This window comes from Phyllobates terribilis, unplaced genomic scaffold, assembly GCF_046119375.1.
Source record: "Phyllobates terribilis strain yellow unplaced genomic scaffold, ASM4611937v1 Scaffold_1__5_contigs__length_1240528914, whole genome shotgun sequence".
Classification (NCBI taxonomy): Eukaryota; Metazoa; Chordata; class Amphibia; order Anura; family Dendrobatidae; genus Phyllobates; species Phyllobates terribilis.
This window is the reverse complement of record NW_027362761.1, coordinates 393300284-393327653: the sequence shown is the minus strand read 5'-3', so window position 1 is coordinate 393327653 and position 27370 is coordinate 393300284. Positions and strand designations below refer to the sequence as shown.

Below are 27370 nucleotides of genomic sequence, written 5' to 3'. Positions count from 1 at the left end.
GCACTGCAAGTGAGTATTTCAAGTCAACACAGATAACAGTTGATCGGTGGGGGTGCCGGGTGTCGGACCCTGGCTGATCAGACATTGATGACCTATCCTTAGGCTAAGTCATCAATGTAAAAGTAGTGGAAAACCTCTTTAACCTCTCGGCAACAACATACAATTGCATTTGACATGCACACTTATGAATCTCTTGTATAGTCAGCACCCCTGAGTAACTACTGCAGTTAACACTATCTGACTGCAACAGTTTTAACCTCTTGTCTGTCAATCATGACAGTGGCCTTTAAGAGGTTAGGAACAGAGGTGACTCTTCTGATAACAATCGCCCCTTGTTTTCCACCTAGCTCCTGTGGCCAGCTTGCCAAGTTGTACTGATGAGTTGTCAAGGCAGCTGGGGGCCTACAAAAGCCCCCATGTTTGCAGTGTAGTTGCATGTATGAAGCATGTGTCTTGGCTTCTTAAAAGATTTTGCAAATCTACAGTTTTGTATAGGCAATCGCAGGTTCAAATTCATTGGACTGAATTAAAAATGTAAACATTTAAAAAAAATAAAAAAAAAAAGGTATCCCTGCATGCATAATCAGATCTAGTGCTAAAATATTTATTGCACATGGAGAACTCTTGACATGAAATTACAGACTTCTTCTTCTTCTTCCTTTTTTTTTGCAAACTGAAAAAATGACTTGACTAGATCAGAAAGTTGTATGGAATTCAAAATGGTATCAGCTACAGCTTATACCAGGAAAAAATGCTCATACATGGTCTGAAAAATAAGTCTTGGCTCTCGGAATAGGGTGACTGAAAAAAATAATTTTGTGTTCAAAGTGGTGAAGCAAAAAAACCCAAAACTTAAACTTACCGTATATAAACTTGGTATCACCATAACTGTACTGACTAGTAGTACAGTTAACTAGACACGCAGTTTTTATTTTCTTCCACCCCACTTGTTTTGTTTTTTTTCCCCACCCAAGGATATTACCGTATATGGCAAAGTCAATATCATTCAAACATACACCTCTTCCTGCAAAAGATAAGTTCTCATTCGTCTGTCAACAGTTGTGGCTCTTGAAATGCAAAGAAAAAAATAAAGGTGGAAAAAAAAAAAAAAATCTGCACCTCCAAGGGATAAATATATATATTTTTTTACAATGTTCACCTTGTTGTATAAATTACGTTACCTTTATTCTGTGGGTTTGATTTATTTCTTAAAAGGGATTGTTCACTACTCTGACAACCATTTCTTAATTGCTATATAAATTAATAGCCTTTGCTCTCCTCTGGTGCCAGCATCGTTCCAGCAATGACTGCACTGGGTCCCTCAGAGCTTGTGACATTGTCACGCAAGCCCTGCAGCCAATCAGTGGTAGCTTCGCTCTCACTTTCTTCAGACGAGATTGACACCTGGAAGAGGGGAGGGCTGCTGCTCTTGGACTTCCTCTGAATGTCTGTTGCGTCCAAAGTGAGTGAGAGTGAAGCGATCACTGATTGGCTGCAGGGCTCACATTGTTATGCAATGTCATGTGAGCCCTGGGACAGCAAGTGCCTTAATCGCTGGAACGGCATCGGAACCGGAGGCGAGTACAGGTTGTTGTAAATGGGGAAGTATAGCAGTTTTCTGAATAGTTGATGACCCCTTTTAACTTTTATAGTGTTTTCGTTTTGCTACTCTTGCACAGTTAAAAACCCTGAAAGAATACTTGCACATTTCATTCTCTATCATGTGTGTGAAATGCTAATCCATAGGGGGCTGGTCCTTAGACCCCCAGTAATCGCTCAAATTGTGTGCTGGTCAGGAAGCAGAAATGCTCCGATCCTGCATAAGCATGCACACAGTACTTTATAGGCTCGTAGACTTTCATTGTTAGTACAGAATTTTTATTTTTTTTTTATGATCACCATACTGAGCTTAGGTCAGTAGAACTACAGTAATAGCTATCACGAGTGTTAATATATGCTGCATTACAGCTGCATGAAAATGGCCTTTATCTCTAGGCAAAGTAAGAATATCGCATCTTTCATATGACGTATGGCATGTCATCTTAACAATTTGTCAGATGACACGTCAGTGACTTGCATAATTTATTCCTTTAGGTTAAAAGCCTATATACTAATGTCTACACTACACGATGAGCACCTGACTCTACCCATCCCGTGACTTAATGGTCATTGCTGTGTAATCACAAGACAGTAGTTATGTTCACGTAAACCAATGGCGTCCTTGTGTGCGTGGTCTGATGTAGTTTTTATTTTTTCCTTTTTCCTCTCTCTGGAAAAGTTAATCTTTTATATAATTTTATGGGCTACAAGTTGTAAAATTTTAACGTTTAAGTGTCTTCTGGCTTCCTACTTTTGGGTAATTCTTGGTGGAAAATTTCTGTGTCATAAAGTATTTGTTGCTTTCAAAAGGGAAGAGCAGATCTTATAGTAAACTCCATTTACCTTAAAATACGAAGACAGAATGTGTTGCCTGTAAGAGCATTATCGCAAGTTCAGATTTATTCTACTTGTATAGCAGCATTAATTCTACAGCGCTTTACAGATCTCATCTGTCCCAATTGGGGTTCCCTATCAGTATACATTTGGTGTGAGAGGAAACTGAAGGAAACCTATTCAAGCCCAGGGAGAACATAGACTCTTTAGAGAGGCTGTCCTTAGTGGGATTTGAACCCACGGCTACAAAGCAACAGTGCTAACCACTGAGCCACTTAATAACATTCTTCACACGGCAGTAAAATCTGGCTATATTGAAGTGTATGAAAATTAGAAATCTGATTTTTCTTTTGACAATCACATTCTCTGGGGCTGATTTGAGTATACTCCTGTAATTTTCTATTTGTAGCACGTGTGTGGTTGTTACTTGAAACATAACTTCAGGATTAATCATGTAAGATTTTTACACGAGAACTGTGGCATTTTTAATGACTATGCCATAGGCAGGCACGGTTATCATTATTAACTCAGCATTTTCTCCCAAAATAGAAGATTGATAAAAATGGATAGGAAGCCTTATGCCATGTATAAGATGACCTATTTTTTTTAAAGGGGTTATCACACAAAGTACAGTTTAATCAATTGTTATTGGATATAAGAAGTTCGACAATTGGATGTGTTAAAAAAAAAAAAAAAAAAAAAAAAAAAAATTGTTCCTGAACATATCACAGTTTCTGGCCAGGGGTGGAAGAATAAGTATACAGACAACGTAGCTGTGGCTCGCAGCGGCTGCTTTCTGTGAGGTAACACATTTCCGTGCCTGTTATCACACAAGCGAATGTCTGACTCGTCTCCACTCCCCACAGCTCATTATAAATGGAGTGTGTGAGGTGTAGGACCTCCGGGGCCCACTGAGCTCATGTCACTTGATTTATGAGCCCAGAGGAATGGCTGTGGTGGAAATGCTCTTATGTGATAAGTGTTTTACCTCACAGAATCAGCTGTAATCCCCTGCTGCTCCATCTTTTGCTTCCTCCATTGCCCAGGAGCTGTGGTATGATCAGACCATGTTCCATGCAGGGTCAGACACAGCCATTACACAGTACACAGCAGGGGCACATTTATAAGATTATCTCAGCGCAGGAACATTTTATTTAACACCTTTTACTTTGTGGAACTCATTAGTTCATGATCTAATGAATAAAATGTACTTTGTTCATGGGACACCCTTATAATTGTTTTACTTGTATGTGTTTTTTTTTTTCTCTACTGCAGCATAAAAAACACGTCATAGTTGCAGTTTGACTAGAAATGAAATGACATGTACTTTACTAATGCTCTCGCTATATCATTGTAGTCATCCCATCCCAATGGTCAGACTTTTATAGAATATCCTATTGATATGACATCAATTTCTGTTATGAGAACTTTTAGCATTTTGTTTTTGTAGGTATGTTTATTTTAGGACATTTTCTAAAAGTTCTGCAGTAACATCTGTGATAAAAAACATTCTCATGCCTAGTACCTGACGACAATATAAGCAATTTTGGAAATTGTCTGGTATGCGCACATTCCCAACAGAGATGTGTGTGATTCCAGCTGAAGGGGAACCTGGATGTATTAAATCGCTGTACAAGCTCAAAGTTGTATATGTGGGGATATTGTGCCCATACTGCACCCCTATGTCTCTGATTTCTATGTCTCCTGTGGATCAGGCATCAGCTGTCATGTATTAGGCGATAGCTGTGTGATTTAGCCATGTATATTTGAAATGCCGCAGCGTTTGAGTCAGAGAAAAATATACTTTAAAATCTGCTGGGGATGAAGCCGCACAGGAGACTAGTCAGAAGGGCAGGTCCTGGTGGCTTCTCCCTGCCCGGTCCCCTTGAATGACATGTGTCTCTGCATGCGTGTATAGAGAGTCCAGTCAGTCGCTGGGGACAGTACTTTTCAACTAGTCTCATGTGCGGCTCGGTCCCGAGCGGCTTTTAAAGTATGTCTTTTTCTGAAATGGTGCAGTGTTTCCGAGACAAACATACATGGCTGAAATAATACAGTCTGTGATGTATGCGGCGTATTCCATGGCTCTAGGATTTCAGCTGTCTGTCCCTTTTTAATACTGAACCGGCATGAAGGAAATCAGGAAATCATCCACCTCAATGTTTTTTTTTTTGTTTGTTTTTTTTTTATTAAATATGCTTTTTGCATATAGTAAATGGCATGACCTACTTTTTATACTCCTTTCATTCTGTCATACAGTCAGAGTAAAATGGATTTTCTTTTATGGTGGCATTAATTAGGAAAGTCTTATTTCCATCTTCACCACAAACCGCATAAAGGATTTGGCAATGCAGAATATAAAGGCAAGGTTCCCACAACTCCCTCCCCCCCCCCTTACATTTGAGGCACACGTTTTTACTGCTCACTACAAAAGTATTTCTACTGCATGATGTAATTGTGCTCTGTGGGGGATTCAGATTTTACAGGACAAAACTGTGCAGTGTATATGTATATACACTGCTCAAAAAATAAAGGGAACACTCAAATAACACCTCCTAGATCTAAATGAATGAAATATTCTCATTGAATACTTTGTTCTGTACAAAGTTGAATGTGCTGACAACAAAATCACACAAAAATCATCAATGGAAATCAAATGTATTAACCAATGGAGGCCTGGATTTGGAGTCACCCCCAAAATTAAAGTGGAAAATCACACTACAGGCTGATCCAACTTTGATGTAATGTCCTTAAAACAAGTCAAAATGAGGCTCAGTATTGTGTGTGTCCTCCACGTGCCTGTATGACCTCCTTATAACGCCTGGGCATGCTCCTGATGAGGTTGCGGATGGTCTCCTGTGGGATCTGCTCCCAGACCTGGACTAAGGCTAAGTGCCCATGATGCAGAAATGCTGCAGATTTTTTCCACATCTCCCTGGCAGGAAAAACGCATGCGGTTTTTACATGCGTTTTTCCTGCCAGGTAGAAGCGTTTGTCAAGCGTTTTTGCATTCATTTCTGCATGCGGCGGGTTATCAAGCGCTTTTCCAAGCGATTTTAGCATCACTTGGAAAGTGCTTGACAACTTGGTCACACTATATAAATCCATGCAACCGGCATGGATTTATATAGTGTGACCAAGTTAATAGTTAAAAAAAAAATAAAAAATGGTAAAAAATAAACATTACTTACCTTCCGATGGCCCCCGTCTCCTGTACGATGCGTCCAGTCTCTTGGACGGCTCGCAATGGTCTTAAAGGACCTGTGATGACGTCATGTGACAGGTCACTTGACCCGGGTACCATCCGCACATTGAATCGCTTAATATCCGCATGTGCACATGTAGTCATGCGGATATTAAGCCATTCAATGCAAATCAATGGCGGCAATTACGCTGCGTGTCTCCAAAATTAATGGACATGCTGCTTATTTTTCCGCAATGATAATCCGTAGCGGAAATTTCCGTAGCATATGCACAGCACATGCGGATTATCATTGGGGACCATGGGGAACGTACTACCAAGCGTTTAAGCGTTTTCGCTGTGGAAATTCAGCGGCAAAAACGCTTGAAAAACATAGTGGGCACGCAGCCTAAAGTATCCGGCAACTCCTAGACAGTCTGTGGTGCAACGTGACATTGGTGGATGGAGCGAGACATGATGTCCCAGATGTGCTCAATCGGATTCAGGTCTGGGGAACGGGCGGGCCAGTCCATAGCTTCAATGCCTTCATCTTGCAGGAACTGCTGACACATTCCAGCCACATGAGGTCTGGCATTGTCCTGCATTAGGAGGAACCCAGGGCCAACTGCACCAGCATATGGTCTCACAAGGGGTCTGAGGATCTCATCTCTGTACCTAATGGCAGTCAGGCTACCTATGGCGAGCACATGGAGGGCTGTGCGGCCCTCCAAAGAAATGCCACCCCACACCATTACTGACCCACTGCCAAACCGGTCATGCTGAAGGATGTTGCAGGCAGCAGATTGCTCTCCACGGCATCTCCAGACTCTCACGTCTGTCACATGTGCTCAGTGTGCACGTGCTTTCATCTGTGAAGAGCACAGGGCACCAGTGGCGACTTTGCCAATCCTGGTGTTCTGTGGCAAATGCCAAGCGTTCTGCACGGTGTTGGGATTTGAGCACCACCCCCATCTGTGGACGTTGGGCCCTCATACCACCCTCATGGAGTCGGTTTCTAACAGTTTGTCCAGACACATGCACATTTGTGGCCTGCTGGAGGTCATTTTGCAGGGCTCTGGCAGAGCTCCTCCTGTTCCTCCTTGCACAAAGGCGGAGGTAGCGGTCCTGCTGCTGGGTTGTTGCCCTCCTATGGCCCCCTCCACGTCTCCTGGTGTACTGGCCTGTCTCCTGGTAGCGCCTCCAGCCTCTGGACACTACGCTGACAGACACAGCAAACCTTCTTGCCGCAGCTCGCATTTATGTGCCATCCTGGATGAGCTGCACTACCTGAGCAACTTCTGTAGGTTGTAGAGTCCATCTCATGCTTCCACGAGTGTGAAAGCACAACTAACATTCAAAAGTGACCAAAACATCAGACAGAAAGCATTGGTACTGAGCTGTGGTCCCCAATTTCAGAACCACTCCTTTATTGAGGGCGTCTTGATAATTGCCAATAATTTGCATTTGCACAACAGCATGTGAAATTGATTGTCAATCCGTGTTGCTTCCTAAGTGGACAGTTTGATGTCACAGAAGTTAGATTTACTTGGAGTTATTCTGTTTGTGTTCCCTTTATTTTTTTGAGTGTGTTAGTGTTATACAAGGGTTTTTTTTTTAGCAAAGAAACATCAGGGTCAGTGACTAGTTTTCTGTATGATACAAAACAAACATGACTGCGACTTATTGTGTTTTCCGGAAGCCCAAGTGTCTTGTTGTGAATAGTAGTGGCCATTTCTGCCTGGAGTCGAAGTCCTTTATTATCCTAGATATTTTTTACATAAGCCATGTCTGTCTGGAAGAAAAACCTGGGCATTCACTGTTACACAATATGTAATCGTAGCCTCTGCAATTTCATCATCAATCTGGTCTTTCACTCTTTGCACAATAGCACAGGATTTCCTGATTTTAATAGTAGTTGACTTTTATTATAGTATTTATGCAGTATAATGTGTATTGACTATATTTTATATTTCAATTTTACATTTTATGTAGTGTGTGTGTGTTTATCTGGTTTGAATATAGTTATATAAAATCTGACTATAGAATCCTGTTTATCTTCTGTTTGTACTTGGGTATGACTGGCAAGTTATCATATGGGGGGCGGGGGGCATTCATTCTAATTCCATAATGATTAATTCAGAATTCTTGTGATGTCCCAATTAGTAGGTTACACTATGCACAGACTATTTTCTCTGTCTGTAGCAGTGTGAAATGCACCTGTGTCCTGGTTTTATTGTAATTCTGTACTGGACACTTGTCATGCTGCCCTATGCGGTGTACATGCTGCCCTACACCGCGTGCCAGATGCATTTGTCAGGTGATTAGTGAACATGTGAGCTTGTTAGAAGAAGAAAAAAATGTGTAATGAGTCATTCTGGTTAGGACTTCCTCTTATGTCATCGCTCATGGATATAGCAGGCAGACTTCAGTGTGTAGGTAGAAGCATTTCCAAGTGGACAGGTGTGCAGAAGGTAAGCGCTGCGGCTCTTTCCTCAACTCATTTGTTTGGGTGTGTAGACCACCTTGTAAGGTGTCTTTTGGATGAATAAAGAAATGATATAGATATTCTTTGATCTCTTGATCATATTTATCTGTGTGCCTGCGAACATCTTTTTATACATTGTATCGATCTCCTCTCTTTGTATCTCAAATGATACTCAAAGTGCAAAAGTCTATACATTGCTACCTAAAGACTTAATTTGGATACTTTGAATTTTTGAGCTAGAAAAAAAAGTTTTTTTTTTTTTTACATTGGGTTTCTCATGTCAGTTGGTGATTTTGCAATAAATGGATTATCCATAGGTGGAATAAAGAACCTCTGAAACGTCATAGCTTTGTTCTGTAAGTGCACTGCTGTTCTGTGGCTCAAATCCCTGGTCAGTATTTAGGGGTACGGTTCTCCATGCTGCTAATGTGGAGCAATCTTAATACTTTCACCAGCACCCGGTGGGGACTTTCAGTACATTTCAGTGGTCTTGTTTCATGTTGTAATTAGCTTTTGTCAGACTGGCGGTTACTGTAAGTATACTCTCCTATATAACACCTGGTTAATGTATATATTCCTGGGGATTAGAATGAGGATTGTCTGTATATAGGTCTGATTGTGCTCAGCTATTTTCGGTTTTGTAGAAGTGCCGTTTGGGGGCAATTAGGAAAGAATTTAGCATCCCATCCTGCTCTTTTTATGCCATTATTGCCCATTTTAATTTAAGTGGTTTCACAAGGTGTATTCTTTTCTCAACCATGTAAAGTGCTGTCTTTGTTAAACATGGGTTGTTGTTGTTTTTTTTTTTTTATAGTTTAGAAATTTTGTATATAAACCGACATTTACATTTTGTTCTGTATCTAATTTTTATTTAACTCATCTAATGTGATTTTTCTTTTAAGCTCTGAAACTGAGAATGGGTCCGATGACAATAAGGTGGCTAAGCCATATGCGAGTCCTCAAATCCTGATAAGTGATGCTGACATGATTGAAAATCGGCAAAAATTACCTCTATCAAGGTAAATTCCTAATATTCTGAAGGAATTATTTGTGATGTTAATACAAATGTAAAGATAATATATAATATAATTTCTGTCCCAGGTGTAGAGGGAATGTAAACTTGTGTTGTGACTGACATTATTGCGTGTAATCTAGAACAGTCCTTCACTTTGGTCTTCCAAATTTTAGTTCAATCGTAGCTAGTAATTTCAGTATAGAATTGCTTTTTTTTTGTACTCTGATCTTAATGCAACAATGACTTTTACACAGTGTTAGCTGTATTCAATTGCCATTTTTCCATTTACTGCAGATAACAGCTGCATAGGTAGATGAACATTTTGCCTTTTGGATCTGCAGATATGTACAGTTGTCTTGTGAGCTTCCTTCTGAAGTAAGCATAATGCCACGCATTTACAGTCACATATTGCATCGGCACCCTGAAGGTTGTATAATCTTTTCACACAGCATGACGTATATATTTTTCAAAATTTTATTTGATCTATGAAATGGACTGTGGCAACAATAGAAAATCTGTTGCAACTTAAATGGACAAGTGGATCAAAGCATTTCACTATGGCCATATTATTCTCTCCAGGGAGATTGGGATTGGCACTGGCCAATATGGAAGTCTAATTTCTATAGATGTCCTCAGAAGTAGAGAGAAAGTTGAGGAACTCCCCGGTACCTTTAAAATGGCTACTTATTTATTTTCTTACTGCAAAGGGAGGAACAGAGTTAGAAATGGACAATGTACAGCCTATGGATGCTTCAGATCACTCCTCATTGCTTGTAACACTGTTCCTGCTTATGCACTAAAAGGAAAATTAAAAATCCGCTTTTTATGAACCAGTGAGTGACTTGAAGACTCTTGCTGTGTTTAAAGGGAGACTCCATAGCAAAATTCTGCTGACAATCTCAGAGCTGAGAGCCTAATTCCAGCCATATGTCACTTATTAGTGAAAATTAACAGCTTTCTGCCAACATACAGTGTGTAAAGAAAGCTGTCATAGGTGTGAGCGGAGTAATACAGGACTTAGTATTCAGAGCTCCGCTAGATCTGCAGCAGAAAAAACATTGATGGTATCAAAATGACAACATGCAGACCAGCAAGTGATACATTGATATGCTGAGCACCATGGGTTTACGTTGTTAGTGATCACAAGAGCCTATTGACAGATGCACATTGTATAATGAGTAGTGGCAACTAGCTTTTTAATTGAATCTTTTATATATGGGTTTCACTTTTGTTTGTTTTTTGGCATTTCTGTCTAAAACAAATAGACTAGAGGCTGTAACTAAAACAAGTAAATCCTGCCTTACAGCACACACAGCATGAAGGTTTTATTACATTTATTTCAAAAGGCTTAATATAGGTAAAGTTCACAAAATACGGCCAAGTTCAGGTTCCTGCTTCCTTAAACTGCCCCCCCCCCTCTTTCCCAACCAGAAAACAGGCTGCCCTTTTCTGCTCTGAGAAGGATGTTACTCTTAAGCCACTGCCCCACTATCAGTATTTGGTCAGTATTCAGTCAGTATTTTTTCTCAGGAGTGGGAGCGAAAACCTGGAGTGGGTGATAAATGCAGAATTGGTGACTTGTTTCTATTATACCTTTTTCTCTGATTGTTCCTCACCTGGTTTTGGCTCCCACTCCTGAAAAAAAAAAATACTGACCAAATACTGATAGTGTGGCCGTGGCCTTAGAGGTTGTGCCGTCTTGGATTCTTTCAGCACAGATAATCCATCCATAAGTTTAACTGAAGAGCCATACATCAATAATTAATGGTCCTAAACTTTAGAAAGTCTACCTTCATTTAGGTCCATCAGTAATGAATAGTTATCCTGATAATGTGTGTATGTTATACGCACACATAATATATATCAGAATTGAGTTTGTCCTTGCATCAGACATTCGGTCACCATTTAATACAACTTTTCATATTGATATGGAGTTTTGTGCTTTTCTATAGAATTGCATGGAAATTGCAAATTTAGCGTGTCTTCATTGTATTTCTGCATGCTCTGGGACTTCTGCCAATGTTTCTTCCAGATATGCAAAATACAATTGTTTCATAGTACAAAAGTTGCAGCTTGGACCTATTTCATCCAAACAAAGATTTCTTAGAATTATGGTAGAGTGGTTAAGAAAGTCAGGTGTACTTTGTGGCAAGTGTCCAATTTCAGTCTTGTATAAGAAGTATTAAATGCATTGGCAGCTTTTAATTTTTTCTTTTTTTAAAGGTCAAAGACAGATGATTCCTCCTTATCCCTTGACATGAAGAATGACGTGATGAAGCTTGAAAGGAAAAAATCTACAAATCAGGTAAGCCCTTACTTGATTTGTCAGTCCTGTAAAACCTATTCATATTAAAGACCTTTTATAAGGTCCTCATCACATATTGTGTATAGCTGTATCTGTGTGTGGTGTATTATCAATTAACACTTACCCCTTATTGTAAGACATTAGTCCCAAAAGACCAAATACTTTACCCTGTTCATAATGGAGATGGAAGGAATTTTGTGCATAAATGTTTCATATTCCTAATATTACTAGTCAAACTGGAGATGACAAAGTGGTAAAAGTAGAAAAAAAATCCTATAGAGTAAAGCAATGAGTACAATAAGTATATTGCGTTAAATTGGGTCTTAGAAGACGGCCGTTTTATAAATTGTGTAGTTTGATGTAATCGAGCTTTAATTTAAAATATGGACTAGAATTTATCCACTTTTCTTTTTTTTTTTCTTAGCTTTCAAAGACAAATGCACAATTTCATAAACTGTTCAAGGATGTACCAAAGGATGAGATGTTAAAAGAAAGTAAGTATGAAGCGAACATAAGAATTGCGTTGTTTGTAGTATCTTAAAAAAAAAAAATAATAAAAAGCCTGAAGCTGGACACACACATGCAATACCTGTTGGCTGATGGCAATCTGTCCCAACTTCCCTGTGCACATGAATTGCTGGCTTGGCCAAGCCGTCATGTGCCAACAGAAGGGTCGGGTGTTTAAAATCAACCTGTATCTTCCCCAACGTCTGTCAGGGAAGAGTCAGGAGACCTCCCCACCCCCCATACAGAGTTAGATTGTCTGCTTCTACTGGCAGGATTGACCAACTTTCATTTAGGTTGTTGCTACACTGAGATGTCGCAGGTCCGCAATTCTCTGAAAAGATGTGAGCCAAACGTTTCTGCAACTTGCTGTCGAGTGCCTATTTTAGAGCAAATTTTTCTATAACTAAAACTGCCAAGTTGCAGACAATTTGCTTTTTGATTTACATAGAAGTCTATGGCAATTGTGACTTCGATCCATATACATCTGTGTTGCACTACCTAAGATTACAACATCCCTCCATAGGAAATCATTATATCCACTATTGCAATGTGTATCGGATTTCAATGTTACACAACACCTGGCGCTGTGTAGCCTAATTGTGTATGAAACCTTTAGAGTTGAGTCTTTAACTTTTCTATATTTAGAGATGAGTCATTGAATTTCTCAAATGATCATGATATGGAATTTTATTGTTTTTATGGAAGATTTGGTTGTGAATAATCAGTTTGTGTCTGGCTATATAAGCTGAGACCAGATACGCCTCAAATTTATTGTAACAACAAAATACATATACAGTTAAATTATTAAATGTGAGTTAACATTTTAGTTGTCCTTCCTAACTAAAAACAATTATTGCCCACTTTACTTTGACAACGTATTTAAAATAAAAATTAATTTCTCGCCTTCCTAGGTTTTACCTGTGCGTTACAGAAAGAAATATTGTATCAAGGAAAGTTATACATTTCAGATAATTGGATTTGTTTTCATTCAAAAGTTTTTGGGAAGGACACAAAGGTAAAGAGCCCTTGTACAGCTTTTTACATCTTATATGAAATATACAGTTGTTTGAGTACATGATTCAGAGAATTTTTTTTTTCTTCAGATTGGCATTCCAACTTTAGCTGTAACAGTGATCAAGAAAACAAAAACGGCTCTACTTGTGCCAAATGCCTTGGTTATTGCTACAGTAACTGATAGGGTAAGTAATTTACAATTCTCTTTTTCAGGCTGAGTGCCCACGATGCGGTTTTAATGCGTTTCCGCGGCGGCATTTCCTCCGGAGACGCATTAAAATTGCTTGTTAAGATGTCTGCCATGTTTCCCAATGATGATCCGCATGTGCTGCGCAAGTTTCCGCTGCAGATTATCATTGCGGAAAAATCTGTAGCACAACCAATTTGGGCGTGATTTCACTGCAAAATTGCGCCCATTGACTTGCATTGAACCGCATAATATCCACATGTATACATGCGGATGTTATGCGGTTCAGTGCGCGCGGATGGTACCCGGGTCTGGAGAAGAGGAGACTCTCCTCCAACCCAGGTGCCGTGGTACATGCAAGTTAAAAAAAAAAAAAAAAAAAAAAAGAATTCTAAAGTAAAAAATATTCATACACACCTTTCCGGCGGCTCTCCCCTTGGTGACCTGCGGTGACTTCATTTAGTCAGCTGATGGTCACGTGACCATCACCTGACCGCTGACATCAGCGGTCGCATAACTATCAGCTGACTAAATGACGTCACCGCAGGTCCTGCCAGTACACCGCGGGCCGCCGAGGAGAGGACGCGGCCGGGAGGAGACTGGGGGACGCCAGAGAAGTGAATACAAGGTGTTTTTTTTTTTTTTTTTGTTTTTTGTTTTTTTTATACTTTAGGTGCAGCATTTGATAGTACAAATTCCTCTAAGTTGGTCACACAATATAAATCCATGCCAGTTGCATGGATTTACATTGTGTGACCAACTTGTCAAGCACTTTCCAAGTGATGCTCAAAATTGCTTTGGAAAAACGCTTGAAAAAAATGCATGCATAAACGCATGTAAAATCCGCACGCGTTTTTTCTGCCAAGGAGATGCAGAAATGCTCAGGAAATTTCTGAATCGTGGACACATACCCTCAAGAAGGAAAATCCAGTCTGTTCTAGTAGTTGTGTTATAAAGGCGGGGAGGAGGGGGGGTGGAGATGTTCACAAAATCTTATGCACACGCTGCTAGTTTCTGGTTCTGGCTTATATCCTAAGGCTGTGTGCCCACGTAGCGTTTTTCAAGCGTTTTTGATGCGGAATTTCCGCAGCGGAAACGCTTGTAAAACGCTTGGTAACCCGCACCCCATGGTCCCCAATGGGATTCCGCAAGTTCTATGCACATGCTGCGGATTTTTCCGCAGCGTTTATGCTGCGTTCAAAAATCCGCAGCATGTCAATTAATTTTGCGTTTCCGCAAGCAGAATTGCCTTTGTCCAATGCATAAAAAACGAAAGGCAATTCCGCATGTGGAAAACGCGTGATAAACGCGCGATAAACGCGTGCGGAATTCCGCATGCGTTTTTCCGGGAGAGGACTTGCAGAAATGAAGCAGAAATTTTCTGCTTCATTTATGCAACGTGGGCACATAGCCTAAGTCATGTGATAAGGCTCATTAAAAAGTCACTATAGACTTTTAGGATTGCTACTTCCTGTAGGTGGCACTAGAGTTCTTGTCCTCTTCTCTGAAGAGACAATTTGCATATTTCCCAGAGGAGCAGTGCGGCTTTAAGTCTCCTCACCGTGACCTGCTGAACATGTCACTCTCCGCAAGTAGAAATGTTACCCCTTAGATACCGGTTTGACGCCTCTCATCCAGTCAAACCAGAACTCACACTTTGCACTGATGAGGGGCAGTACCCTGAAACAGTGTCTGCAAACTGAGGTTCTGTTTCTGGCTTTTATCCTAAGTCATGTGACAAGGCTCGTTAAAGGGTCACTATTGACTTTCAGGATTGCTACTACCTGTAGGTGGCACTGGAGTTCTTGTCCTCTTCTCTGAAGAGACAATTTGCATATTTCCCAGAGGAGCATTGCGGCTTTAAAAGTCTCCTCGCCTTGACATACTTAACATGTCACTCTCCGCAACGAGAAATGTTATCCCTTGAATACCGATGAAAATCCCTAGTCGTTTTATGCTGCTGCAAATTTCGCCCTTTGCATATGCTGATCTGCCAAGAATTATACGATCTGTTTAGAAAAAAAAAAACATCCCTCCATATTGTACTTTCAGTTGCTAAAGTGATTGTGAATAATTCAATTTTGTTTTTTTCTGTTTTTTTGCAGTTCATATTTGTGTCTCTGATGTCACGTGATTCTACCTACAAGCTAATAAAATCTCTGTGCAGCCATTTAGATGTAAGTATATGAATCAGTTACTTATATTATCTGATATCGCTCAGTCTTTGCCTGCCTGGCTTTGGATGGGGCAGGGATGTGATATTGGGAAGCTTTAGTATGTGTAAATTTTTTTTTTTTTTGCTTGAGTATCAAGGGTTGTAAAAGGCTGTGAATGTTTTGTATAATTTATATAGATGTATATACTATTGCATTTACCGGCTCTTGACGTTTTTACGATTTGTTCATAATCCTTGCCCTACTAAGGAGTCAATGAATCTAATATGCCCATAAAGTGACAATATGGTGTCAGGAAGAAATCATCCATTTCACTATAGGTGCTGTGACATTATCTAGGTACCCCCTTCCCATATCTTGTAGCGTGGTTCTCCTTTTTTTTTCCTTAGTATTTGCGCTGTGTAATTCCAATATTAGTAATTTAGTAATCCGTTTCTGTAAAATATATCATTTAAAGCACCACTACAGCATTTTTCTTGTTCCAGTGCTGGAGAGGCGCTTCTAATTTTAGGAACCCTGTCCCTAGTCTGAAAGTTACCTGATGTAGTCTTCAGCAATTTGTGACCTGCCGGATCACTGCAGTGTTAGTTGGAGCGAGCAGGAGGCCACAACTCAATACAAGTCTAAGAGTGCATAGTTCTGGTTCTCATAGACTTGCATTGAGAATTTGTGACCTAGCGTCTGACTTCTGGTCAGTCAGAAGCTGCTGTCACAAGATGGTGCCGTGGGAACAAAGCCACTTCGGAAAAAGTTGAAGATGGTGGCGGGTAAGAATAAGACTGGGGACAGGGACCTTGGTCTAGTAGCACCACTCCAGCGCTTAAAAAAACACCCGCTGGAGTGGTGCTTTTAAAGGAATTTTCAAAGACCATCAAAAACTTGACCAAAGGCAGTCAATCTGATTAAAACACAAAAGAACCTATACACGCCTGTTATATCTCCTGCTGGTCTGTTTACGTTAAAAGCCTGTATAAAGTGACTGCTGCAAGCAATTACTGACCTGAGGCCAGTGATCACGTGTAGGGGTAACCCATGTAGACTAGCCTGGCACATCATGACTGTAGCCAAGTGAAGACTGGCAAAATCTCTGGAGTGGGACTATAAAACGTGTGATTTTAATGATCTCGGGAAAACAATTTTCAAGATCTGAATTACTGTCAGCAGATGTAAAATTAGCTTAAATTAAAAAGGCTGAAAACAAATACAGATCTAGTGCTGCTCTTGGCTGACATGTTGATACAATTGCACCGAATCTTGGCAATGCAGTGTAAGTGAAATAACAGTGCTATTCTGTAATGGTTCACTCTAATGTTTCATTCTGGAATCCACACTGTTTAGCTCACAGAATGGATATAATTGTATCCACTACAAAGTCTGTATGAGTTTTTGGACACTAATAGCAAACAGATATTGGCCAATTTTGTATAACTTCATCATACATTTATTGAATGTTAACTACACCTTTTTTCATAAATCAACAGTATTGAAGAAATGCTGTTCCAACCATATTTCAGTGTCTAACTGAATGTTTGACTGCAGGGAAAAAAATTTTTTCCTTTTGCCGCTTGGTTCAAGTCAACACCGCGGCAGTGATCGCTCACTACAGTGAGCGTGTTGTAATGGCGCTCACCGCTCTTTGACTGACCTAATGTTCCTCAGCATGTGTGTGAGCAAGATGTCACTGACCTGATGAGTACGGGTAATGACAGCTCGCCATGTAGATGGCGCGGACTGCTCATTGCTTCTATGCCACCCAGTCGACTGGAGCCTGAAGTTGGCTAGTTAAACTCCTTAACGTATCCATGGACAGTGCTAGCTGTGGCATCATGTGACATGTAGGCTATGCTCAGGTGGTCAAGTATAGGAGATGAGCACGACTGCAGGCCTGGAACATGTATTGAGCCATTACACTGGTAATAACTTCTAAGGATTTCATAGATTTCACCACTCGGTTAAATAAGGGTTAACCTAAAATAACTATTACGTTTAATGTTGTAGTGATTTGTCACTGTTAAAGGGTCATAATTGTATCAGGTAAATCTATATAGTAAAATGACACATAGCGCCTGATGGCAGAAATGGCTTCACAGGGAATTAAACCCCCGATGGGTAAGGCAGAGCTGTGCGTACTTACATACTTACATTTAGGGTGTAGTAGCTCAGAAAATAGTCATGTTTTGCAGCTGCCAGGCCTGAGGCTAGTGACATTTCACCACAACGCTCTGCAATACACTAATGTTTGCCTTGAAATATTTCCTTTTCCTTTATATCTGTTGACTAAGGATACAAAGGTAATTAATTCTTTTTTTTAATAGAATGTTAGCACCGGAAACAGTCCAAATCCTTCTTCAGAGCGTAGTTACAGAGGAGAACGTCCTGCATCATTTCCCCTTGTAAGTGACCTGTTATCAACACTATATAATAATGCTGAGACTTTCCATTGTGGCCTTTTTAGTAATGTGACCTGCAGCTGATAAATAAATAACCCTTGATGCTTAATTTACTATTTTATTTTATTTTTAAAACAATACAAAAAAAATCTTGCTGTCATTTGCAGGCTATACATGTCATCATTTGTGTAACTGCATGTAGCTAACCCATTGATGTAACAAATGTATATTCATATTTTTTTATTTTTATAGCGCCAACATATTCTGCAGCTCTTTACAACTTTAGGGGACTTTGAACAGACAAAAAGACGTTACCGAATAAGCATAACTCGGATATTAATAGGAGTGAGGGCCCTGCTCGCAAGCTTACAGTCTATAAGTATATAGCAGATGGTTGTCAGTTTTGGAGCCTGCAGGACCCACCATATATTAACTTTCACCTTCCCCCAACAACGGCAGCATTTTTGCTCTATGGAGTGTACAGTTTTGACTGTCTTTTGGACCTAAAATAAATGTAGTAAAATGTATTAAAACATTTATAAAACTATAATAAAAAAAAAGTACAAAAAATGTTCCACTATCCCTAAAAATAAAAAAAATATAAACTTTATACCACTAAAAAATCCACAAAATCAAATGAATTTGCCTTGGTGTCAGTAGCCCAGGCTTTGAAATGGTATTGGTGGGCATTACTCAGTGTCTATAATGCCAATAGAAGTGAATGAAAAAAGCCACATGCACAGATGCCTCTTCATTCATTTGGTTTGTGGGGACCCCTTACAAAAATAGGTTCTCTGTCTGTAACCCCCTGCTAACAAATTTTGCTGTGTCTAAAGCTAAAGGGAGTCCGTCACCAGGTATTTGACTTCTAATCTGAGCGCAGCATGATGTAGACTCAGACAGTGTTACATACTGGGCTGCTTAATGTAGTTTTGATAATCTCCTGTTGATAAAACAGTGATTTTATCATTTATTCATGAGCTCTGTATAACTCACCACTGACTGACCACTTTCTGTGTACACTGCATAGGCAAAAAGCTGCCAATCAGTGGTGTGTGCCGGGTTATACAGAGCTCAGCGTTCAGAGAACTGGTAACTGGTAGCAGATGGTTTTATTAAAAACAGTACCAAGCAGCCCAGTAAGTGATACATCTCTGAAATCAGGATCTCTGTCCCTACATCATGCTGCTGGCAGATGGGGTAGTAAAAACCTAGTGACAGGATTCCATTTGAAGAGGACCTTATACCATTATTTGCATGCTAAACTGCTCAGATTATGATTAAGAACTGGATAAAACATATTTCTTTACTTTTTATCTTGGCTGTAAGGATATTGGCTTATTTTGGATATTGGCTAAATTTTAAATGCTAATTTCCACTATTGCCAAAAAAAAAAAAAAAAAAAAAAAAAACGTACACGCTCCCCAGAAATGAATCTTTGTATGATTGGGCACCATCATGCATCAGCAGTCATGCAGGAAAAAATAAAATCGCCCCCAGTGAGCTTAGAACCAGCTTTCTCTGTGTGAATATGGTAAATGTGTCTAACTAGGTCATACTGAGCACACTGCTGACACTTACTGTGAATACAAGTGCAGGGGGAGGAGATCAGAACTATCTCTGGCGTTGAGGAATAATGCCCTGGTACCTGGAATAGATGTAGAGTAATGCATGTAACATTCTGCAGCTCTAACCTCACAGCACTGACAGTGACCAAGAGCATGTAAAAAAAATAGTGAAAGGGTCCTGTTAACCTCTTCTCAACATTCATCATACTCGAAGTGCATTCCTACAAACTACTGTATATGTATTGCACAATGATGACACCAGACCAAGTAATGGGTCATCCAGGTATGGTGGCCTGTAAGGTCTGACACCCCTCCTGTCAGTGTAACACTAACAGGTCTAATACCTTGCAATGCATAAGCATTGCAGACTATTTCACCAGCAATGCAATTAGAAAAGTGAAAATTGATGGCCCATACTGGGACTAGGCAAAATAAAAAAAAGTAGAAATATGAGAAGAGTACGAAATAAGTGTTTCGCAAGTAAAAACACTTTCTGTAAGAATGAAAGTAGACAAACTACTGATTTGGTATCGCTGTGTCCAGATCTATAAAACTAGCAAATTATTTAATCTGTTAAGTGAATGCCGTAATAGAAATAGACACCAAATATATGGCTTTTCCGTCATATTGACACACAACAGGATAAAGTGATCAAAAATCTTGTGAAAAAGAAATGCAGAAGTGGCAACACACAACAAAACTATATAAATGTTGTATCAGTTTATTGATCGTACTGACCTGGAGAAAGTTTTCTTACCCCACTGGGAATGGCATGAAAAAGAAAGTACACTGTATTGGGCACTAGTAGCGCTGCTTCTAGTCTGACCCCCTTCCATGTGTCCAAGCAGTAGTGTATGACTATACATTGGGTATTGCCGTAATTGAGAGAAGTGGCGTAATAGAGCATTTTTATATATATATATATATAATTAGCCATGGTAGTTAAATCTACTTGTTGTAACATGTCCGTTTTCATTTTCACACAGCCCACAGTAAAGAAATCTGTGAAACATCTGTGGGATAAAAATGTGCATTACACTGTTTAAATGAGTTCCCTGAGGGTTGTAGTTTACAAAATTAGACAACTACAGACTGATTTTACTAAACACTTAAAGGGGATGGCCAGTCGAAAATGATAAGTCTGCAGGGATTTGCCGGTTTCAGATCTGGTAACGGAGGGTAAGTATGAGTTATACATATCCCCGGCCAGTTGGCGATGTCTCGCTCCATACACTTGTATAGAGCAAGGCCACGCCCTGTCTAGTGACGCAGACTACTAGTGGGCATGTCCGACTAGAAGGCCCAGCCTCGCTCCATACAAGTGTACCCTCCGTTACCGGGTCTGGGGGGGATTCATAAGTCTGCAGTCACTCTGTGACTTATCACTTTTGACGGGACAACCCCTTTAAGGACCTTTTTCTGTAATTTTGTGGATACAATGCCACAGAACCTGACTTCAGGTCTGAATTTCCAGCTTGTAGGATGACTGCAGGTAGAGTGGGGATACCACAACCCATCATGGCATCCTTAATGTAAAGCACAAGATCTCGCATGTTATCGCAAGATGTTTCGCTTTGAACTAAGCCAGCACTGCGGCATAATTTACTAAGCAGAGAACTATTTTTGACGTCATTAAAGCAATTACAGATTAATAACTGCACTAAGCCAGAGCGACTGCATTATTTACGAACGTGCTGGAGGTCCCGCTTTCACAATGAGGGGGCCATGGTGGGTTGTGGGATTCTGCTCTGCATGCCAGAACCCGGAAGTTCGGTCTTGACTTTTGCCACAAAGTTGGGTCCTTCAGCCTGATGTGAGGGACACTTGTCAGCATTTTTTAATAGACTGATTTTTCTAAATAACATTTGTCTGTCCATTTATTTATTAAAGAAGTAAACAGGGGGCAGCCACAGGGGGAACATTTTTGTTCTAAATTTAAAAAGTATCAATATGTCACATACCACTGGTCGTGAAAGGGTTCGTTTTTATCATTTTTTGTGTATGTTTTCAGGACTTCAGTGTAGACTTTTCAGAAATTGATGGTTTGGTGCAACACCGGAGAAAGGATATGGAAGAATACAGCAGCACTGGCTCTCAAACCCCAGAGTCTGAAAATTCTCAAGGTTAGTGTAATTTGGAAGGAATTATACTCCTGAGTTACTCTTACTAAGATTTAGGAGGTACCTGAAGTTACCAGTTAATAAAAGCCGCCAGTGAAGGTGTGTTTAAAAAAAAAAATAAAAAAAATCACGTGCGCTCTATTTTCTTCCTCTACAAAGATTTAAAGGGAATCTGTCACCCCCTGGGACTTATCTGACCTAGTAATATGGGCATACAGGTGATAGAAATGTAAGTCTACCACAACATGTATGCCTCATATTAGAGGTCTGTTGCTGTGAAATGTCTCTATTCATACAAGTTTCTGATGCGTTCCAGTCCTGGAAGAAACCACTGCCTCCTGTGTGAATTATGTTTTCCTCCTCCCCCACACGTCACAGTGCCCTGTGATGTGCAGTTACAGCGGCCAAATCCCACGCCTGCGCATTTCACTTTACAGGATGTGCACTTCTTTCTCTCGTATTTGGTCATAGTTCTTCAGAGACCTTGTGCCAGGCGCTGGGAAGTCAGTGGCTTCTCTGCACACACAAGATCCCTGCAGTACTATGACCAAAGACAGCAGGAAGAAGTGCGCCTTCTGTAAAAAGTGAAATGCACAGGCGTGGGATTTGGCCACCGCAACTGTATGCCACAGGGCACTGATGTGCAGGGGAGGGGGGAAACATTATAATTCACACAGGAGGCGGGAATTTCTTACAGGCCCCGGGACTGGAACACATCAGAAACTTGCATGAATGAAAATACATTTTCACAGCAAAAAGACCTCTAATATGAGGCATACAGGTAGAAATGTAAATCTATACCTATCACCTGTAGGTCAGATAAGTGCCAGGGGGTGACAGATTCCCTTTCAAGTGAGGTTGGATCAATGGAATTGCAGTATATTATGGGGAGAGGCTTGCTCTTCTGATAACCAAATTGGCCCAAATACTTTGTTTTGGCTACTGGGGAATACGGTGCCATCAAGCCAGTCTGCCATTGTCAGATGATACGAATAAACTTCTATAGGCAGTAAACATAATCTCTGGTAAATGGATGGCTAGAAGAGACCTACAGCTGCCTCTGGCAGCAGTGATTGACATGCTGCTATGTTTCTGTCTGTCGGCTGTATACTTTTATTAGCCAAAAGACGCCATATTCTTTGGTTTGGGCATATTAATTGTCATTTATTCAATCCTGGACAGCTTATACAACCCTGATCATTTAATTCTTAGTCCAACATTAGTGAAGTTTTATAGACTACAGCTGTGTGTGGGGGGTGTCCTGGTTATTACTTATTCACTAAAGTACTTTGCCAGTGAAGAAAGTGATAAAGTAGTCTAGAAAGGGAGAGCATTATTTTAAAAAGAAAAGTGTAAAGTAATAAGAGCATTTTGTTACCTTGTGGGTAGGTATAACTGCTGACTGTAAGTATCAAATATTAGATCTCTACAGCAGTTTGTTTCCATAGCTCACATAGCATTGGTTGAGTATGTACACCACCGTCTCAGAGCTTACGCCTATTCACTGCTGTGGTGCATAAGTGGCATTAAACGCAAAACTAGCACACTAGTGATCTTGTATGGCTTATTTTCTCTTGTGCTTTTCTGTAGACTTCTCAAGGAAAAAAAATGAGGGGGGAAAAAAAAACCTTACTGGTTTGAGGAGGACTTCCCAGTATGATCATATTAAAAAAAAAAATGGGTTTTACACACTGGTCTTTATTAGGGGGCATGCTGGAGTCAGACATGCCAGATTCATTAATGGGCACATGCATCTTAATGAATCTGGCTCATCTGAAATATGGATGTGCCTCACCACTAATCTTACGCCAATCGAGAACTGGAGTAAGATTTCTGGCATAAGTAAATGCTTCAGCTCATCATGAATTTGATCAGCGGGAGTTGCCACGCTCTAGTTCTGACCACCTTGACAGAGCTGGATGAAACAGGCACAAGAACACCATAAATTGCAAAATTTTAGCGCATACTTGCATTGCACCAAAATTTTTAAACTTTTTACACCATAATTCAGGCATAAAAGCTTTGATGAATCTGGCCCTAAGTGTTAACCTATTGCATTGATGATTCTATTTCGCCTCTGGTTTATACCACAGATGATTTCTCTCGATTTATACTTTCTTTTGCACTTCTTCTAGAATACCATGAACTGGAGAAGAATATCATTTCAACGCCTCAGTCTCCTAGGATTCTGGATGATCCATCGAATGTCTCTGATAAAGTGAAAGTGACTGAAGAAAGTGTTGGTAATTTATTTTCATTTTCCTTCCATGAACTAACCATATTGTAAAAATACAACGAGTAAAAATGTGTTTTTTTTTTTTTGTTTTTTTTTTCCAGTTTACTGGAGTTTGTTTCGAAGAGTGAACTTTCAGCAAGTTGCGTCACTGAATGGTTTGCTTTTCTTCTATGCAATTCTGTAAGTGCCTAATTTTACAAATTGAAAATTTTATGCAACAGAGTTTACTAAGGTTAGTCAGCGAGACCAGAACGTTATTCAGTAAGTCATGTTGGAAATCTTTCTTATGATAACGGGTTCTCTGGGCATCTAGTATAAATAACCTATGTTTGGGATAAGTCATGAACATCAAATTGGTGGCCTGACACTCCCACCGGTCAGCTATTGGCTCTAGTGACTGGCAGATGTAAACATTTAATGGAGCGGAACAGCACAGTTCTGTACAATGTCTTGTGGGTGCTGCCAGGTACTATAAATCAGCTCCTATTTAAAGGGGTGTCCTGCTTTAGATATTTACATCATAGATGTGCATATAACACAAGGTTTTTACTCAACATTCATGGGTCCAGTGATGCCTCTCCACCATTGCTTTGGTGTTTATTGATCGGTTGAAGAAGTGACAACTTCAGCCAATCTCTGGACTCATTGGCTCCTACTATATACTTTGGCAAAGCTGCTGATCAGTGGCGATGCCCTCACTGATCTGATGACTAGTGATGAGCGAGTATGTTTTGTTAACCCTTTCGGCGAGTATACTTGGGTGAGCACCGAGTAGTTACAGATGCTCGGTGATATGTTTGAATCACTCCCGTGTGCATGATTTGCAACTTTTTGACAGTTTTGATACATGTGAGGAATGTCTGCTTCTTACACATTCCTCATATGTATCAAAGCTGTCAAAAAGTCGCAAATCCTGCACACGGGAGTGATTCAAACATATCACCGAGCAGCTGTAACTACTCGGTGCTCGCCCGAGTATACTCGCCGAAAGGGTTAACAAAACATACTCGCTCATCACTAATAATGACTGCCTATTATATACCTTGACTACCTCATGTAATTATTGGGAATAGCAGGAGTTATGCATTTGCTTTATCCCAGAAATAATTCTGCTTCAAAGCTATCAAACATAATTGGTATAAGTTGGTCCACCTGCTATTAAAAAATAACTATGTACTCTGCCCAATTAAGAGCAAAGTCAAAATCCTAACACAAACTAAATAGAAATGCTTTAGTGGAGCTTGTAAGTTGCCCAGTTCTGGAAGAAAGCGAAAGCTAAAATTCTTCAGACGTGATTGCTGAACAAGAGACTATTGCTGCTTAAGGTGGACAGATGGCTATTAAGTTTAAAGGGATAATTATCGAGATGCTGCATCAACTCTGATCTCGTAGAAATCTATGCTTTAAGGGCCATTTGGATACATTATCTATGAAGCTTGTACGTGGGCTGTGTCTGTTTCAAAGCTGACCCCCGTTTAGGTGCATCAGGTCTAAACTAAAATACCAGACACATTCCATGAATAATAGTGGCGACACTTTTTCTCTGGCGAGGCTGTAATTTGACTCTCTTGTTGTTCTATAAGCTCTTTTGCTACACTTGTGTTTAGTATGAATGTATTGTCACTCAAGTTCCTGTCTGTTTGCAGAGTGTGCCTCTTGATTTTCTCAACCTTCTATATGCAATCAAGAATTCTATACCTCGAGGAACGCCTCTCGTATTTGAGCTCTGCAAGAGACACTGCTTTGAAAGAGTAAGAATGTTCTTGCATAAATACAAAAATTGTTGTCTACATGAAGGTTCCCAGGTGCCAAGTATTTTTTATTGTTTTTACATTACTGTACTTGGTCATGGGCTTTAATTCTGCATCATTTTAATTTTACGGTGCTGGGTTGAAGCTCCTGCAATAGACCAGGAGCAGGTCCTGTCACTGGCTGTCAGACACAGCCAGGGATCATGGGGTCAAGACGAGCAGTTTATCACTGCTTCTGTATTTTCCTTTGCCATATGTATAGTGCTTATTAAGAGCTATGCAATGAACAAACGACTGCTTTGCCGAGGCCTTTGTAGGACCTTGATGATTACATGATCCTTGCTGGGTTTTTTTGGGAATCAATTATTGTTTTTTACTATTGCTATTTTTGTTGTATAACTTTATAGAAAGAACTTGTTTAATAGTGTGTGTGTTTTTGTTTTGTTTTTAAAACTCATCACTGTTGGTAACTAATCTATGCTAGAACTTTGAGAATACTTCTTGTTTTTTTCGAAAGTTAGCAATTAATTGTCCTCCTATACTCGTGTGATTGGACTGCTACTTATTACTGTTTAAGCCTTGCATGGCCTTTGCATATACAGTATTTCATTATTCTAGTGCCTAAGTTCAGTATGCCCTACAGTCATCCATGTTAGGCTAAAATCTCAGAAGGCATTTGAGTAGCAAGTCACTGACCACTTTAAACCAAGGAATTGGTAAACTGCATTTAATATTGCTTGAATTTGCTGAATAAGCGAATCTATATGGCTGATATTTGAGAATTTCTCTGCATTTCTACATAGATTTGCTAAACTGCCTCCAAAATTTGATTTTGATATTTAAAGGAGTTGTACCATGAATGCTAGTTTTGACCTATGATCAGGATGGTTGATAACGTGATTACAAGGGTCACATAACATGGAGCCCCTACTGATCATGCGAACAGGGATTTTGCAGTGAGCATTTTGAATAGGTGGATGGTCCCACCAGCGTACTACCGCTTCATTTATGGTCTATGGCACTCCAAAGCCCTGTCCTTGGTATCTACAGGGATCCTCAGCAATGAGCAAATAATTCATATGCTGTGAATAGGTGATAACTTTTACGGTGCAACCCCTTTTACTCTTCAGAAGCAAACACAAGCTTACATGAGCCATTCCCATTGTGCATAGTCAGCAGCAGAGATGGGTATGTCATAAATATCCAAGATGGGAATATTCACCATGCCCACATGTATTTCATTTTGTAATAAGACATCTAAAGGAGTCACACATAATATTGTAAGGACCCACATTAGTCTATTGGTGCCATATTGAGGCAGTTTCACACGTCTGTGAAACACACTGCGCTCTGGATGTAACGCCTGACCGCGGGGTCTCCTGATCAGACCAGACCTGTCTTATATGTGCCTGTAAGGCAGTTGGCTCAGATCACGAGAGCCAGCGGCCAGATATTACTATCCGAGCACAGTCTGTGTTTCATGGATGGGTGAAACTTGTTTTTGAGGTGTTTACAACGCAAGTTTGTAATACCGCTGTATGCATGAGCACAAGGTACTGTTCCTGTCACACTTCTGCCTGTTTGGCACGCAGGTGTTGTATACTAAACTGTATGACTGCTTTGTCTGCGTTGTTTTTTGAGTGTATATATAGTGGGTTTTTTTCTTATGTGTTTTTTTTTTTTTCTTTTTTCCTTAGATGGTCATTACAGCAAGGTGTGGGAAGTTGGCAAATAAATGCCAATACAATCTGTGAGGAATTAACAGCAAATCTAGCAAAATTAGATCAGGTAATTGCTTTTAGTCCCAAATATTTTGTGCTTGGAGAACCTCTCATTACATATGTTTCAGTAAGTGATTGCTTTTCCTCAGAGAACAACTCCAATCTGTTCATAGAACTTTGCATAATGCCATTCATCTTGACAAGGGGAATTCTAAATTGTCAAGTTGCCATTACTACTTAATTTCCCTGAGGAATAACAGAGGAACAACTTTGTTCTAGGAAA

The 27370-nt window shown here is 40.0% G+C and overlaps 1 protein-coding gene across 1 annotated transcript in view; it reads left to right on the top strand.

Annotated features, from left to right (window-relative positions):
• Positions 1-27370, top strand: part of GRAMD2B (GRAM domain containing 2B) — a 47047-nt gene that overhangs the window by 16727 nt on the left and 2950 nt on the right. The window contains 12 exon segments of the mRNA XM_073676709.1: positions 9002-9118; positions 11338-11419; positions 11844-11913; positions 12838-12941; positions 13030-13125; positions 15233-15304; positions 17617-17694; positions 21271-21382; positions 23515-23622; positions 23717-23795; positions 25262-25366; positions 27064-27154. Coding sequence (XP_073532810.1) covers positions 9002-9118; positions 11338-11419; positions 11844-11913; positions 12838-12941; positions 13030-13125; positions 15233-15304; positions 17617-17694; positions 21271-21382; positions 23515-23622; positions 23717-23795; positions 25262-25366; positions 27064-27154 — 1114 coding nt within the window.